An 18,317-nucleotide genomic window follows, 5' to 3' on the forward strand; every position below is an offset into this window, starting at 1 on the left:
AGAAAAATATTGTGTTATTATTGTTGGTTATTTCATGGTGTTAATAAATTTTGATTGGTGGAACAATCTCCTTTTCAAAGGGAGAGCGATTATTGTAATAGAAAAATGTACTTTATTTGATTTTATATAGTTACTAATTAATACATGTAGAATCTTCTGTGAAAAATATTTTATAGTCAATTATTGTTTAACTACTATATACTTTAAAGTCAAACTTTCATGTTGAATTGGTGAACATAAGAAACAACAAATAGACTTTTGTTTCAAGTAAATGTCACGCTGTTCTTAGTGACTTTCTGATAGTACAAATGTTACTTAATTTTGTTTGATAAAGGTTAACAAATTATGTCATAAACTATGGACAATGGTCAACTACATGTAGGCATTATAATTACAGATAAAGATAATAGATAAGTTAAGGCTCAAGACACGCACAAATTAGTATATAAAGTAATCAAGCCGCTATAATGTTAATAGCGAATTTCTTGATATTTTAGTTTGGTTTTTCTTTGCCATTGTTGTCCCGGCCTACTACCTTGAGCCTCCCCCAGATTGCGCCAAAGGGCATTACAATCGTCGGGTTAATATACCACAACACAAAACACAACAAATCACAACACAATACATATATAACTCAAAGATATTGGGTCCAAACAATACGAAGATATTTTGAAGCAAATGCAAAACGGTTTTGAAAGAGAATCTGCTTTTTATAACCAGATAAAAAGAACAATTCCCTATAAAAGGCGTAAAATAAAACTGGAAACTTCTTTGTCAAAAACAAAGTTGGATAACCTGAAAAGTGATTGCGATCTCTTTTCTTTACCTTAATTTCTTGTCAAAGTAGACGGTTTGACTTTGAAGATTTCTTAAGCCATGTAAACCAAAACGTCTTTGTCTCAGAATGTCACTTTAACCAGTGGTATTAAATCACAGCAAGTGGGTATACTTGTTACATTTTGCGATTTCCCATCAACTGATCCGAATTCTGACGCATTTGTCGTTTGAGGAGCAGCAATGGTTTATTCCAGGCCACCACGTGGAGCAAAATATTTGATAATTATGCCTTTTAGCCTAAAATCTTGCAACGATAAGTATCTAAGAGTAGACATTGTATTTGATGTTTCTTAAGTTAATGATTTAAAGGCTGGGACGAGAAAAAAAAAAGCAAGTTACTGGTGCTAAACGGAAAGTTGTTGGTTCTTGTAACACACCAAGGGTTCGGAGTAGTTTTCGCTGTGAAGATGACAAGAAAACGGATTTGTTCAAGTTTCTTGCCGACATAATTGCTTCTTTAGTGATTTATGAAAATGCTTATGTTACTAAAGGTGAAAATATTCTTTTCAATTTCAATACGGATACGTCCCAGCTATCCCCTTGTAACCATGAAGAAACAGATACACGAATGATTATCCATGATTAGCATGCTGCTGAAAATGATTGTAAAAAGTAATTTTAAGTAGTACTGACACAGATGTAGTAGTATTATGTAATTTGGATACATGTATTTCTGATTTCGTTTGAAAGAAAAGTCTTTTTGCACTTGTTTTGGTTATTTCCACGACGACTTTTGAATAAAAAAAAAAAGATAAAGCTAGACATCACATATTATTAAATGGACTAAGAAGAACTGAGTCAATCTGTTGAATTTTATTCAATAATTAAGATTGATTCAATCATTTTCTGAAAACTTTATTATTTAAAAATCATATGATACTTCAAGTTTAAAAACCTCTGAATATGTTTCATGTGCTTAAATGTTTACCATAAAACACGTTAAAATGCATGGATTTTCTTTAAAAAAAAAAAAAATCACCGATAGTCTGTCCGTATGCAGTGATCTTAACCACGAGACATCTGGTTAGAATATCTGATGAATGAAAAAGTAAACAAACAGTAAGATGATTAATGCACTGAATAATTTTTTAAACTTTATGACAAAGTTTAATTAACTGATCTGAATAGAAACGCAAGAAAAAAGATTCAAAGAGATCATCTTCCTGTTACCTTATTTTAGCGTTCTCAATACGGTCACGACCAGTAAACTTAGACAACAAACCCTAAAGTTAGTCAGCAGCCATCATACGGGGGTTTGGGAGATTCAGAATTTTTAGCCTACCATTCGTGTGTTTTCCGGCTTCTAAATGTTGTATGTGTCCACTTTCAATTTAAACTGCTTTATGTGCAATATTTTGTTGTATTTGAAAGCATGGTTAATTCATTCAGACGTTATGATATAGCTGATACGTATACGACAGTGTGTACACCTGATACAAAACTATACCAAGTAAGATCGTAGTGAAGTAATTTGATAACAAATCCTCTTGATGACGGGCTTAACTTTGGGACTAATTAATGCAGCAATTAAGGATAATTTTATGTACAATGTATTATGTATAATTGGTAAGTTTGAGTCTTTCTTACTGGAATTTGTTTTTAAAAAGTCTTTAAGTTCGATTCAGCATTTTTTAAGATTTTTTTTTATGAAAGTGTAAACTAGAAATCATCAAACGATGAGGACTAAAAGCCACAGAAAACGGTTTAGATTAAAAGTAATGTCTTTCTTGTTCTATTTTTTTGGGGAATTATGAAGAATGAAATTATTTTATATGTATAGCTTTGTCTTCTTTGAGAATAGGCGAACGACTAATTTAGGTGAACATTAAATGTGTTTTAACTGGATTTTTCTTGTGTATGTAATGTGCGAATCCTGAAATTTCATTTTCACTGTATCCGTGATGAATTTCTTATGTAGAATGATAAATAAACAGACGACAATTTCACGATTTTTGAATAAAATGAGAAATTATATACAATATGTACTGTTTTTATAAATTCGAGATAAATGTATTTGATGCGGACGGGTTTTGATCGTGCCCACATCCATCCAGGTGTAAAATTGATACACAGATAGATAGATATATGTACATGTAGGACTCGGAGGTGTGATGGGGACGCTGAAGTGCGATGGTCTACGCCGAAGTGCGATGGTCCTTTCACTGAATTGCGATGGTTTAGCATGACGTTTACTAAAAGTTTTTGTGACGTTTTTTAAACAACACGGATTCGCAGGCAGGAGGATAAGAATTTTTAAATGAAGATTAATTGCGAACAAAGGAATGAAAAAGAAACCAAAGTAACGAACGATTCAAATCCAGAACATTTTTTAGCATTAGAGGTGTAGGTTTAAAAATATTTATAACTAAGTTATGCAACAAATCATAGGGAACAAAGCGTCCAAAAGATAATCCTGGTCTGCAGATTGGCTATCTAGCGTTTGGTGGTGTATCGCAAACATTGTGTTCTTACAGAATAAATCTCTTGCAACAGGTAAGTCTGCTGAATAGCGGAAAATCAGCTAATTCTCAAGTTTTTCACTGAACTCGCGTCACGTTTCGTTATCTCCCAAATGCGAAGCTAATGCGCTAATTACTACACCACACCTCATTCAATAGAGTTCATACTTCAGACCATCGCATTAAACTGGTATACACCATTACACTTAATCGTTTCATTAAAGTCAGCTGCATAGTTAGACCATCGCACTTCAGCGTAGCCACCATCGCACTTAAGCGTAACCACAATCGCACTTCAGCGTAGTTATCATCAAATTAACGTCACAATGTTACCATCGCACTTCATCGTGACCATCGCGGTTCGGAGAACCATCGCGGTTCCGAGTACTACATATATATTACGAAAAGTTCACGAACAGAGCGTGCAAGAGTTATAAAAGTAGCAGTCAGGTTTCATTTATAGAAACATGTACCTTTTAACATGATTTATAATGTAGTATAACTTAAAACAGGTTTTGTTGTTCATATTGTTGATATTGAATCAAATTCTACATTTGTTGTTTTTGTGATGCGATTCATTTTTAATCATGAATAATGATAAAAGACTTTCATTTTCACGGTAGAGCGATTCATTACTGTTGTATATGCGATGCATTTTCACAGAAGGATTTTAATTAGTTTTCATCATATAAAGTCGTTATTTAGCCGACTCTCTTACATAATTTATGAAGTCAGAAGGATTGATCATATATGCATACTTTGTGAGTGAAACTTTGAAGTAATATATCAATAAATTCCGTAAAAATGGCATTTATTGGTAAGATTGTCAATTCTATATTCTCTGATAATTTTTTTTAGACCCAGATCTATATGTAGGATTAAATATATCCTTTCCTATGACACACCACCATTGTATACATATATCTTGGACAGCTAAGGCAGCAACCATTTGATTTTATGGTGAGGGGGCTTTGGATTTTTTTTAAACAAACTTTTTTCTAATTGAGTCAAAGTAACTTGTATTTTTTTCAATGCAAAGCAGCTTGTAACTTTTTTTTGTGATGCGAAAGTAGCTTGTAAAGTTTTAGGGCCAATAAAAAAGAATGCTTTTTACGTAGCGATCCGGACCTTCTAGGAGGGTTTGGGTTCATGAACCCCTCCAAGAAAATTTTAAAAATTAGACGTATACTCATTTTCTTCAATAAAACATTAATATAGTTCTTTTTCCAAAAAGAAATCTGTTGTTATATAAACTAATGTGCCATTGCAAGTAAAAAGAAGTTCTTAGCTCTAAGTAAATTATAACTGCATTGTAATTAGGATTAAGCACACATTTATACTAAAAAAGCAAACAAGCCTACCAAACCGTTTAAGTACAAGCATTATGAAAATAATGGATGCATCTAGAAGATCAAAGAGCAGTCACAAACAGATCTTCATTTCACGGTTGATTTATTGGTAACGTTTTCATCTCGAACAAACAATTGCTTTACAATTGACGTCTGGATGGCTGCATAACTAATTTTTGTGATGCCATTTTATATACATGTTATACAGTTAAGAAAGTTCGAGCATCAATCGAGTCACCTTGATATATGTTTGAATTTCCCATACATTGTTGACTAGTATGTTCTCGATGTTTTACTTACGAACGGTCCAGAACTATTACGAAAAAAAACATAAAACAAAGTACAGAAAAAATATCGATACACAGTACACAATGTCCAAAATCAACCATAAGTTGGTTACAACCGTGTATATTCAAGTGTTAATCTACGACCAGCTTGCATTGTAAATATTATCAGTATTAAAGTCATTTTTTAAGACTATTTGCAGTTGTTGCATGTCGAATTATCATATAAAACAATAATGAAAATTCATCGCGCCTCCAAACATTCCACATCAGAAATGATTGCACTTTCAGTGACAATTCATCACCTCTATAATAGTTAAAATGAATAGCAACCAGTCAACAGTATTATGGATTATGCTGCTTTAATTACACTTTTTTTTTACTTTAATCTTGGGATTATACATTAGAAAGTTATATTCTTATAAAATTGTGTTAAGACTTACATTTAAATCAAATATTTCGTACTTTCAAAAAGTGAACAAACGCAGTTTTTTCCCGTAATCCTTTATTCTACAATATACATACTCGCATATAACTGAAAATAAACACACTGGATTCGCACTTTAAATACACTGTTTTCTAGACCTTCCGGTTTATGTTGTCATTCACCTGTTTATTGTTATTAACTTCATGTCATACAACGATCGGGTATAGTATTTTTTTCCATATCAGCAGATTTTAAAAAATTATCTATTACCTTTAAATTGATTTTTTAATACTACAGGTTTTTTTTTTATACCATAAAACCCCTTTACTGATCCTCGTCAATTTTTAATAAAGTGTTTACAATGTGTAACATCCGGTTATTCTAAACTGTTTTACAATTATATTTTACCTTTAAATTGAGTAAAACACTGACGTATGCTTATATGGATTTCTGAAAATTTGTCTTTGTAATGCAGTTTTGAATAAATTGTCTAACAAAATACACATTACGGTTGGTTTATTATAATTTCATGTTTATTTCTTTTGAACGGATACCAATATGTTATACAATTGCAGCTTTAGAATGGTTGGGCTTATTTTAGACGGAGTACTTATATTCACCTATATTCAGGTAAGCTCATATGAGATAACATGCTAAAATTTGGCACACCAGATATGTTTTTGAATCCGTATTCATGTGACCTTCAATTTAACCCCTTAGCTAGAGTTGCATATCACATAAATTATGACATTTTTCTTTTAATTTTCTTCCGGGTACATTATCTTGTAAGCGTTATCGACACCACCTAGTTAAACATAGGATAGTGTTGTAGAATCTGTCCTCCATTGAACAGATTAATCATGACTTACGAATCTATGACACTGTAACGACTAAACACTCCAATATAGATTATAATATGCAAGTAACAACATCGGGACTTTAAAAAACACTATAGTTGTATAGCTAACGCTTGTATTGAAGCCAGTATGCAATTCGATCGCATTTCAACGACATATGGATTTAAATAATGACCTTAAATCTTTTAATAGGCTTTTTTTTCAATAATACCGACGCATTTATTCATTTAAAAACCCCCAATATAAAACATACCTTTGTAATGCAGTGTTCAGGAAGATAAGGGTTTGAATATGAATTACCCTATTTGTGTCAAATGTAGTGCATATCTATTTCAAAATTAGTTAAACTAAAATATTATGATTCACCGAGATAATTTAAGAATATCTACGTTACATGTGTAAAAATTGTTGGATTTTTAGGCGCCTTTATTTGAATTATATAACAGAATGATAATTCTAAAATGCACTTTCGGGTGACAGTGTAAATTGGGTCACCGTACTGGTTTTCTTTGTACTAAACACAATATGTAAATTTACTTTTCATCTATTAATAAATATAAATAAAACGAAAATAATAAAGTCTCACAACACAAAGATTTTGCAAAACTTTTTGTTATTTCCAGACTGAATGTTTGCAATAAACAATAAATTCAGACCCCATATGATATCCACTGTAAATGGCATATAGAAGAACACTATTAATTTGATTCAATGTTTTAGATTTATGCCTTTTGTTAGCTATTATTCGTGAGTTTCTTTGTCCAATAAGTTCTCCTATTTATTTGTATTGTAGTCCTGTAATGTTGTATTGTCATTTTAATGTTATATTTATCATTGCCATTTACGCGGGGGGTTTGGCATGCCACAAAAACCAGGTTCAACCAACCATTTTTTCTTTTTTAAATATGTCCTGTACCAAGCCAGGAATATGGCCATTTTTATATTATAGTTCGTTTCTGTGTGTGTTACATTTAAAAGTTATGTTTCTTTTGTGTCGTTTGTTTCCCCTTATATTTGAGTGTGAATTCACATTATTATAAGACGTGTCACGGTACTTTTCTATACCAAATTCATGTATTTAGTTTTGATGTTATATTTGTTATTCTCATCGGATTTTGTTTAATGCTTAGTTTTTTCTGTGTGTGTTATATTTTAATGTTGTGTCGTTGATCTCCTCTTGAATTTAATGCGTTTCTCTCAGTTTTATTTTGTAACTCATTTTTGTTTTTTTCTATCGATTTATGAGTTTTGAACAGCGGTATACTACTGTTGTCTTTATTTATTCGTCCATTTCTGAAATTTTACTACTTAAATGGCATATGCTATTGAAAGTTCAAAGCAGTTGAATATGTTTTAGTTGCGCATACATGAACTTTCTTGAACAACAAATTTTATCTGATCAACATCTGGGATTGGATTAATGTCCAAGTAAACGGTATTCTGTCCGTATGTAATGACGTTAACCAACAAACCTTCCGCTAGAAATTCGGTTTTCGAACAACAATCCTGAATGAAATGTTTGCCTTTCAACGATTAAATCAACATGAGGTCATGTTTTTAAAACACTGCTAGTACTATGTTTCGATGACTCATTACACATGTTACACAGGTATTTCACTTAACTGATATTTTTTGTTAGCTAGTCTGCTAAAATGTGAATTTTTAATATAAAGAAAATGAACATTAAGCTTTAAAATACAATAATAATCGATTCTGAAACGATATGACATTTGATCTGTGTTTAGTTTTGTTTCATGTAGATTGCATTTAACGGGAAAAGCATTGGACTCGAACACCTGTACTTTCTCTCCTCAATTTGGATGTTACCCCTTTTCTTTTAGATTTATCTTGCCAAAGCAGATATTCAAGAAAAGTTTTCATATACCGAAATCCCATCTAAATCCAATCCATTTTATTCTTATTAATATTTAAGGCCCAACAGTATTTGACAAAACAAAAAACTGTATGTTTTGTATCTGCATTTTTTATCTTTTATAAATATATGCATTGAATCAATATAATTTACCAATATGTTAATATATAAGCAGCAGCTTTGTTGAAAAAAGCTGGTTGTACTGGTTACAAGTAACAAATATATGAAAAAAACATTAAATGTTGAAATTTTTTATCGTTCAACTAAACAATCTCTGTAAATATTCATTGAATTTGAAAGATCTTACAGTTAGAATTTATTGCACACCTAATGATCAACTTGAAGCTAATCCTGTTTATTTCATACTTCATTGTAAGGATAACAGGGACATTCATGACTTCTCCTGTAACTTATAATATTCTAAATGATTCCTTTATGTTTATTACAGATACCATTTCCCAGGGCTGTTATCAGTTATTGATATTTTGGGGCATTAAACCAAACATCAATATGCTGCTTGAAAAAGAAGTATCCGATTTTAATTCCGATATGTATTTGGACTTAATAATGGAATTTAACAATGGTATTGAATTTGGTGAAACCAACAAATTTTCTGAAGAAGAAGATTTGAGAACTTTGAGTGTTGATCACTTGATGAATCGGTTAGAAAAAAGTTTGTCAGTGTCAGTTGATAAAGTAGAAAAAATGTTGAACAAAAAACTTGAGGCTAGTGACTTAATTCGGTTGTGTCACATTGGAATAGAGCTAGCAAATGCCCAGTGTAGAAGCAGCAAGAGACGGATGTCAGCTGGAAGTGACGAAAACTCTCCTAATAAAAAGAATTCAAAGGGAATCAAAGTAGGTGTATACATCTTTTTATTTCATGTAAACTGGTTGAATGCAATACAAAGAAGTTGTCCATTGATGGTTTTAGGAGGAAGAGTTGGATGTGACTTAGATTTAACTATGTCGGGGTTCTGGTATATTAAAAGTGAATGTCTTTGAATATATTCATATCATTCAAAATAACGAAATAAGTAGAACATAGAAAAACAAAGCATTGTTGCATTGAATCTGGGGATGCTCATTTATAATGTGATGCTGGGAGTACAGAGGGATGGTGTTCTCTTACTAAATGACATTACATATTGTAAGAGTATGCATTAATATATACAAAAATGTCCTACAAAAGAGAGGGGTGAAAGATACTAGAGGGACACTCAATCTCAAAGATAGAAAATAAACTGACAACACCATGGCTAAAAACGAAAAAGACAAACTGACAAATAATACTACACAAGACACAAAATAGAAATCAAAAGATTAAGCAACTCGAACACCACGAAAAACTGGGATGATATCATGTGCTCTGGAATAGTAAACAGATCCTGCCTCAAATGTGGCACACGTCTTGTGGCTCATGTTAAAGCAAACGCGGTTAATAGTCCAATTCCGTAGGTCACATTCCTGAAAAAAAGAAACGGACTGTTGTTACGACATAAGGAATATATCCGATATAATCTGTGAAACAGATACACCATAACGGTCAACCAACTCGTGATGGCGTTCGAAAAATTAACGAAATGATGATTCCACCTTCACCATTTTGAACTCTTGGTTTAATACCTTCCGTGTGAGCAGCAACCCTCTATCAAGAAAATCAAGATAGGAAATACAAGCCAGGGAATATTATATCAATTTGGAGATATATATTCCGTTTGCAGGCGCACCTGTAATGTTGCTACACAGAAATGGCAAGTTCACATTTGAGAAGCTGTAATCATCTCTTTTGTCCTAGAGTTTTGTATTCAACCGATCCTCAATGTCAATATCTAGACGTAAGTCAAGATATGAGGCAGACTTATATGTGATCTGTTGTATATCCTTTATCTCTACTTCGATGGGATAGATGCTTTCAGTATAGTCACCAAGTGTTAAGTCATTTAGTAAGAGAACACCATCTATATAGCATAAAGTAAACGTAAGGGATATTGCTAACTTCTTGTCTTTCTTCCTAAGAAGTTCCTGTTTGAAGTCAGCCTCAAACGAATAAAATAACAAGCTGGCAAGAAGAGGGGCACACTTGATTCTCATGGGAATTTCGATAGTTTGTTGAAAAAACACGTCCTCCAAACGTAACAAATATGTTGTCAATCAAGAAGTCAAGCATCTTGATAATGTTAGTTTAAGAGAATTTTTGTTTAAATCAGAGTAGAACTTTCCCAATCTTAAGACAAGGTACTTGTATCTACGTTGACCATTCTTTTTAATGAAACAAAACAAAACCAACTCTTTCAACACGAATATTTGTGTAAAGTGTAGAAAAGTGAAAATGTTTAAATATTTGAAAGATGAAAGAGTCTTAGATTTTATGTACTCTGAAAGATCTATGGAATTTTTAAGTATCCATATCTGATTCACGCCACCGCTAGAATAGGCAGTTTCAAAATAACATTGAAGCCCTGATTTGATTGCTGATTAAATTGATTTTAATAATTAACCGAGCAGGAGGAATTGTTTCTCATAATCCTTAATTTGACGAATGCACAGTAAGTTGTTTCTGATGTGTTAAACATTAAACCATAGGTCGTTAACTACCAAAATTATTTGTTGTCACGCAGATTAAGACTATTTACCGAATAAGACTTTTTGTCGGGTTTGAAATTGTTTAAGCAACACGATTGGTGTCACATGTGGAGCAGGATCTGCTCACCCTTCCGGAGCACATGAGATTACCCACACTTTTTCGTCTATTTCGTGTTACTTAGTCTTTGGTTTCCTGTGTTGTGTCATGTATACTATTGTCTGTTTGTCTTTTTTTTCAGCCATGGCGTAGTCAGTTTGTTTTCAAACAATGAGTTTGAATGTCCCACTGATATCTTTCGCCCCTCTTTTATGAAATAATATGATGTGTACACGTTATATCATTCCATCATATCATTTAACAGGAAACTTGGCAATATTTTTTTGACACATCAATACCTATGACTTTTTACCAAACTAATTGTTAAAATTGTGGAGAGTCTTCAAAGTAGATGTACAAAACAAGGAAAAATCAATAAGGATTGATCTTGGTATTGAAAGATTATGTTCCTGTAGTTTAAATTGAGCTGTGGATTTTGCAATAAAAGTTGCATTATGCTCAGATAGGATTTGTTTTTACTAGAAATTTACCAAGAATAGAGAATTAAGCAAAACAAAAGACTTCTAATTATTATTTTTTTGTCCTTTAAATGTCAGACCACCAATTCAATCCCTCCAATTTTGAACGAATGTAAAATTAGTTCTTATCTGACACAAAATAGTGCCTCTGACATCTAAATTTGCAAAAATGAAACTTTTAGTGAAAGAGAAATATATATTTAGACCATTTTAGCCAAATCTACTTGTCTATGAGTTTGCATTATACATTGAGGATTAGTGCACTCCATAGTGTTACAAATGTTTTAGTATACTTATTTAAGATTTCCAGACTAGGGAAAATTTAGTACGTGTCTTCCAGAAGGCAGGTCTTTCTTGGACGTCTTCAAACAAGGACTGAAAATTGGTATGTAGGAAGGTGACACATGTAAAATTTATGATATAACTGGTTTCTATGAAGTTAAAAGAAAATTCCAAAATTTGATAGAAAAGATTGATTTTGAATTAGTGGTCTGACACCTTTATTTAGAACCAGATAAGCATAGAATTTTTGAACATTTTGCCTTCAGGTCAAAACCCCGATACATAGTTCAATTCCAACTGATCTAAAGAGAAGAATAACCGAAATGGATTATTCGTCACATACAGGTAAGAATATTGATGGCATTTGTCATTATGAAATGCTAACAAATGTATCTGTTTGATAATATATTCGAATACATTAACTTCTCTTAGCGAGTACATATGTCGTTTTGTTGGTTTAATGATATAAATTCCTAATCTTCAAATCATGTAAATCATAATAAAGGGCTAAAGGCCTGATTTAAACAAAAAAAAATGTTTCTCAGGTCATAAACCAAAAATAAAATATTTCATGTTTTTGACCATACAGTTAAATCAGTCTTAATGTATGGCAGTGAAATGATAACTTTCATAAACTAAACACTCAAGGGGATAACTATTTCAAAAAACTCTGTGGAGACCTGGCAGTAGAGAAGGCTCGGTTTAAGCTTTTATAAATTTATACTTGGGGTATGTAAAAATTCAACAAATTTTGCAGTTATGGGTGAACTTGGCAGATATCCTCTATTCTTGGAGGTTTTTTTAAAAATATTTTTAAGTACTATATACGTTTAAAAAAATCTTTTGATTTATTATTAAAAGAGGCTTTCAACCTCTCAAAGTCTCTACATGATGGGCAGAAAGAGAGCTGGTATACAAGTATTAAATCTTTATTTAAATACTTTAGCATCAATGAAAATTATGCACTTAATTCAAAGACAAAGTTACAAAACTTTTTATGCGAAAAGATGCAATCAAAATATGATTTAATATGGCAAACTGAGCTTAATGATTTCAGAGGCAATACATTATATGGGAACAAGCTTAGAACTTATAGACTTTTTAAAAGCAGATTTTGCTTAGAAAATTACCTTTTGCAGGAAAATTTTAAATAAAGAAATTACTTAACAAAATTCCGTATCAGTACTAGTGCTCAAGATTTAGAGGTTGAGAGGGGAAGGTACAACAATCTGACAATGTCAGAACGTATCTGTAAATTGTGTGGTACTGAAGTTGAGGATAAAATTCATTTTCTTCTTCAATGCCACAAACTTTCAAATATTCGTCTTAACTTTTTAAAAGAATTAAAAATTTTGGTGGTTTAGATGTTAAATCACACTTCTTCTGAAGATATTTCATACTCCAGAAACTCGGAGAATTATTGGAAAATTTATCCTCCTATAGGAAAGTTTCCTTAAATGATATATAGATTTAGTAATGCCCAGTGACCCCCCTTTCTTAACCTAGTTATATTATTGAACACTATGCTTGTTGTATTCTTCTGTTTATCTTAATAAATATTTTTTATATAACATTGTGTCTAAATCTTATTGAATCACTTGTAATCAATTGTATGTAATGCTTGTTGATTGTTCTGCTCCTTGTGGGCGCTTTGATTAGCAATAACAGATATTTGATTTGATTTGATTTGATTTTTAAGAGCACATGATGAAAATAGTTCTTGTTTTGAATTGCTCAAAATATTGACATGTCACTTGTCGCATTAAGTAAGTGCTTAGTTGATGCTGTAGATGCAGATCGTTAAGAATGTAATAAGAGTCAATAAATTGAATGGTGTCTGTTTCTCTCAGTCTCTTTATATAGTTGGTTTTCCCGTTTAAATGGTATTACACGTTTAGTAATTTTCGGGGCCCTTTATAGCTTGCTGTTCGGTGTGAGCCTAAGCTCCGTATTTAAGGCCGTTACTTGACCTATAACATGTATAATGGTTTACTGTTATATATTGTTATTCAGATTGAGAGTTGTCTCACTGGCACTCATACCACTCTTTCTATATCTATTTATAATTTTTAAGTGCTTTTGTGGAGTCTTCTTTGTATAAATAAAAAAAAGGATGTGGTATAATTGCCAATTAGACAACTCTCCACAAGAGACCAAATGACACACTTATTAACACCTAAAGGTCATAATACGGCCTTCGGTTTGTTTTGCTCACACGCCATTATATCCGACTGCCATGGAAATGGGAACAATAAAATCAAGTTTAATCCAACATTTTTGACATAAGGAAATGCCTGTATCAAGTCAGGAATATGACATGTGTTTTCTATTCATTTATATTTTTATTAACCTTTTTTTTTGCCATTTGATTAAAAACTTTTCGTGTTTTTTTTGTATTTTACTTTTTACTAAGGTCCACCAACAGAAATAGATGACAACAAGAAAAGATGGCTTGTGATCGGAATCTGTTTGCACAGTATTTTGTCGCCTGCTTTACGAAAATATGTGGAGCCTGTTGTTACCAACTTTTACAACTCGCTTAGGCTCTCTCATCAGATTGACAAACAAAATTTCATAGGACATCTAAAAATTTATGGCGCAGTAGATATCAAATACCTCAATTATAAGGCAATCAACAATAACAAAAAGACTTTTGGTAATCGAACACCCCATTATGATTACAAGGTACAGAATGCTGTGGATTTGGCAAAGTTATTCCTGGAGATCAATATGGCACATTACAAAAGATTCGACGAGTCATGTGATGCATCGGCTTTGCTTGGATTAATAGTTAATATAGACAAGTTTCCTGGAAACATACAGAGTGCTACAGAATATGTAAGAATATTTAGAAACACTTTTTAGTTCCAAACATATATATTATAATAAGAACGCGTAACATACATTTTATTTGGACATTTTTTCAATAACACTTTCTTATTATTGTTCCGAATATTTGATACATTATTTAGCCATAATAACTTGTTTCCAATGTTTATTAACCTTTCTGTTGGGCAATATGATGTTTGAATCTAACTGTACGTTAGTTGTAATACGTTGACTATTCGGGATATTGTTAGGCGATACTAAGTCTCTTTAAAAAAAATAACACATATCTGAAATATACATTTAAACTCAAAGATCGCCAAGCAAGTTTATCATCTTATTTTCTAGATGATACACACAAATCATATTTTATTCAGGCAGGATACAAATTTTCTTTTATAATAATAACTACGTATTTTGCCTCTTGTTGCACATGTAAATATGTGTCTGAGTATTTCCAAATAAAGTATATTGTTATTGTTACTGTTATCCCATATTTATATTTCTTTTATGTACAATGTGTAATTTTAGGTCAGATCAGAAATAAGAAATCGATGGGCTCACTGCAACTTTACAGAGTGGAATTCTGGAATGTACAACAAGTCACTACAGAAAATCGAAGATTTCATTAATCTGCTTCCTTTGAATGCAACAGAAAAAAATCAAACCATAGGGGAATTGAACAAATGGAAGACCAATGGTGATTACATGTACTTTAGATGATTGTATTAAATATCAAAGGCTAGCACGATATATATTTTTCAAAACGATTAACAGTCTAGGATTCACATGGCGTACTTAATAAAAGCCTATCAATCCTTAGCTGCAGTATCGTAGCTCTTAGGTCCTTACCTCCAACATAGGAGGTCGAGGGTATTTGAGTTATCTTTTCTTGTTTTTCGTGACGTCACTACGAGATTCAATATGGCCGAACAAAATAGGCGGAGAATGTATACAAATGGAAATAATTATATAATAGTGTTAAGGAAATGAATATTCAAACATAAATAGGTACGTCATATCCTAGAAAAATAGCTAACGAAACGAACAAGATATATTGACAAGCTTTGCATGGATTATAAAGAATATTTTTTTAGGAAATAAGTGCGACCTGAACCTGGGTCGCAATTCCGAACGTTTTGAAATAGGAAAAATCCGTAGCTCTATGGTCCGCAAATAGTCAAAAAAATACCATAAGGACCTAAGAGCTACGGTACCGCAGCTAGTCACTCCTGATATGCCGATAGGCGATTATTTCTTCCGACTGTATTACACATGCAATGTATCGCATTTATTCGTTTAATGATAAAATAGCGATACATGATACATGATACATGATTATTGCATTTTAGTTCTTTCAATACCAAACTCTGACACTAATGTTTTGATATGATATTTACCTCGGTAAATATATGGACTTCAAAAACAATGGTACGAGGCTTATACACACACTTGTGCAACATTTTTTTGGTCAGAACGACTGAAAGAGACACTTAAAATCTAACTCTCTTTCATCTTGTAACAGTATTAAAACATTTGACTTTTCTTCTCTTTACACAAGTATTCCACATTCCAAACTAAAAGACAAATTAAAAGAGTTGGTATTACTTTGCTTCATAAAAAAGAATGGCCAACGTAGATACAAGTATCTTGTCTTAGGGAGGGATAAATCATACTTTGTAAAGAACCATTCTGATTCAAACAAAAAATTCTCTGAAACCGATATTATCAAGATGCTTGATTTCTTGATTGACAACATATTTGTTACGTTCGGAGGACGTGTTTTTCAACAGACTGTCGGCATCCCAATGGGAACAAACTGTGCCCCTCTACTTGCTGACTTGTTTCTTTATTATTATGAGGCTGACTTCATGCAGGAACTTCTTAGGAAGAAAGATAAGAAGTTAGCTATATCCTTTAACTCTACTTTCCGCTATATAGATGACGTTCTTTCACTAAACAATTCAAAATTTGGTGACTATGTGGATCGCATCTATCCCATCGAATTGGAGATAAAGGATACTACAGATACAGTTAAGTCGGCTTCATATCTTGACTTACATCTAGAAATTGACAATGAGGGTCGGTTGAAGACAAAACTTTACGACAAAAGAGATGATTTCAGCTTTCCAATTGTGAACTTTCCATTTCTAAGTAGCAACATTCCAGCAGCACCTGCATACGGGGTATATATCTCCCAATTGATACGATATTCCCGTGCTTGCATTTCCTATCATGATTTTCTTGATAGAGGGTTACTGCTCACAAGGAAGCTATTAAACCAAGAGTTCCAAATGGTGAAGTTGAAATCATCCCTTCGTAAATTTTACGGACGCCATCACGAGTTGGTTGACCGTTATGGAATAACCGTTTCACAAATGATATCGGATATGTTCCTTACGTCGTAACTACAATCCCCTTCCCTTTCATGAATTTGACCTACCGAATTAGACTATTTACCGGATTTGTAATCACATAAGCAACACGACGGGTGCCGCATGTGGAGCAGGATCTGCTTACCCTTCCGGAGCACCTGAGATCACCCCTAGTTTTTGGTGGGGTTCGTGTTGTTTATTCTTTAGTTTTCTATGTTGTGTCATGTGTACTATTGTTTTTCTGTTTGTCTTTTTCATTTTTAGCCATGGCGTTGTCAGTTTGTTTTAGATTTACGAGTTTGACTGTCCCTTTGGTGTCTTTCGTCCCTCTTTTAAAACATGTTAAGGTCACCATTACAAAATGGTTCACCGATACTTGATATGTGTAACTTAACCAACTCGGATCACATTTCGAAGTCTTATTCCAGATTGTGGATTCTGCGATGCGGGATTCATGCAACATGCATTCAAGGAGACGCTTACACTTTCGACGCAAGCGGTCTTTGTTTTCGGTTCATACGATTTCTTTATGTTTTTTCTTGATTTGTAATTATAATCGATTTATTTGAATATCAGTTAACTTCTAATGCCTTTATATATATGACCTTTGTAATGATTTTACTATTTTAATAAAAAAAAAAACACTACACATTTCGGAAAAATGTATTTTTCTACAAATTGTACGGAATCTATAACAAATTTGATTATAAAACAGCAGACCTTTTCTGTTTTACTTGCATCAAGTCCACTGTGGTCCATTCAATATGATTTCATAAATGACATGTTTCTTGCTATTATTTTCAAAACTCGATTACCATTTTGATTGCATCTTTCAATAATGCAATTGCTGTTGATTTCGTTTTAAACTTTGTGAATAAGAAGACAAATAAACTAAATTTTACTTTTGGTATGATCATTTTAGGAACAAGTTACTTAAACGATACTACCCTTGGCCTTGAGTTGGTTAATAGTATCCGCCAACAGATACAATTACTTGTCGAATATGAGAAGTGTATTTGCAAGTCAGCAGATACAGAGTTTTCAACAGTTTATACTGAGCTAACAGAAATTGAGAAAACATTAAGTCGGTACGATAAAAGAATCTCATCTCTTGAAAATGTGAGTAACAATAAATTGTTTTTATAATGTATGCAATCAATACGCAATCACATTTTGATCCGACTTTTTAAAATGGTTCTTATAAATATCAAAAATATTGACTCAAATGCACCTTTCTGCTGTCAATTGTATGATCCATTGATACTTTGTTTTAGCATTAATAACATTATTTTGTTTGGGATATTTTTTAACAAAAGAGGTTCATTAATTTCAACAATGCCATACATAATATAGAATATGTTTCTTCTAAACAAACAGTCACTTTTAATTATAATCCTGGTACCTTTGATAACTATTTCAGACACTTTTTCAGGATTTTTGAATATTCATACTCTTAAACTCGACACGATCAATGTGCCTCTGGTTTAAAAAATTATCCAGAGCTTATTTGTAAGTTAGGAAAGTAAGTGTATTATAATCTACAACACGAAAATTTGCGGAGAGAAAACATAGTTCTTGAAACATTT

The 18,317-nt window shown here is 32.3% G+C and overlaps 1 protein-coding gene across 1 annotated transcript; it reads left to right on the forward strand.

The window, feature by feature from the left end:
• Positions 1 to 8,653: 8,653 nt before the first annotated feature.
• LOC134689824 (uncharacterized) lies at positions 8,654 to 15,079 on the forward strand. The gene is made up of 4 exons (XM_063549790.1): positions 8,654 to 8,944; positions 11,797 to 11,875; positions 13,944 to 14,368; positions 14,888 to 15,079. The coding sequence occupies exons 1-4, from the start codon at positions 8,654 to 8,656 to the stop codon at positions 15,077 to 15,079; spliced, it is 987 nt and encodes a 328-aa protein (XP_063405860.1).
• Positions 15,080 to 18,317: the final 3,238 nt, after the last annotated feature.

This window comes from Mytilus trossulus, chromosome 11 (assembly GCF_036588685.1).
Source record: "Mytilus trossulus isolate FHL-02 chromosome 11, PNRI_Mtr1.1.1.hap1, whole genome shotgun sequence".
NCBI lineage: Eukaryota > Metazoa > Mollusca > Bivalvia > Mytilida > Mytilidae > Mytilus > Mytilus trossulus.

Coding starts and splice junctions, on each gene's coding strand:
- LOC134689824 (XM_063549790.1), top strand. CDS start 8,654: ATGGAATTTAACAATGGTATTGAATTTGGTGAAACCAACAAATTTTCT. Junction 8,945..11,796: donor AGAATTCAAAGGGAATCAAA/GTAGGTGTATAC, acceptor TTTTGCCTTCAG/GTCAAAACCCCGATACATAG. Junction 11,876..13,943: donor GGATTATTCGTCACATACAG/GTAAGAATATTG, acceptor CTTTTTACTAAG/GTCCACCAACAGAAATAGAT.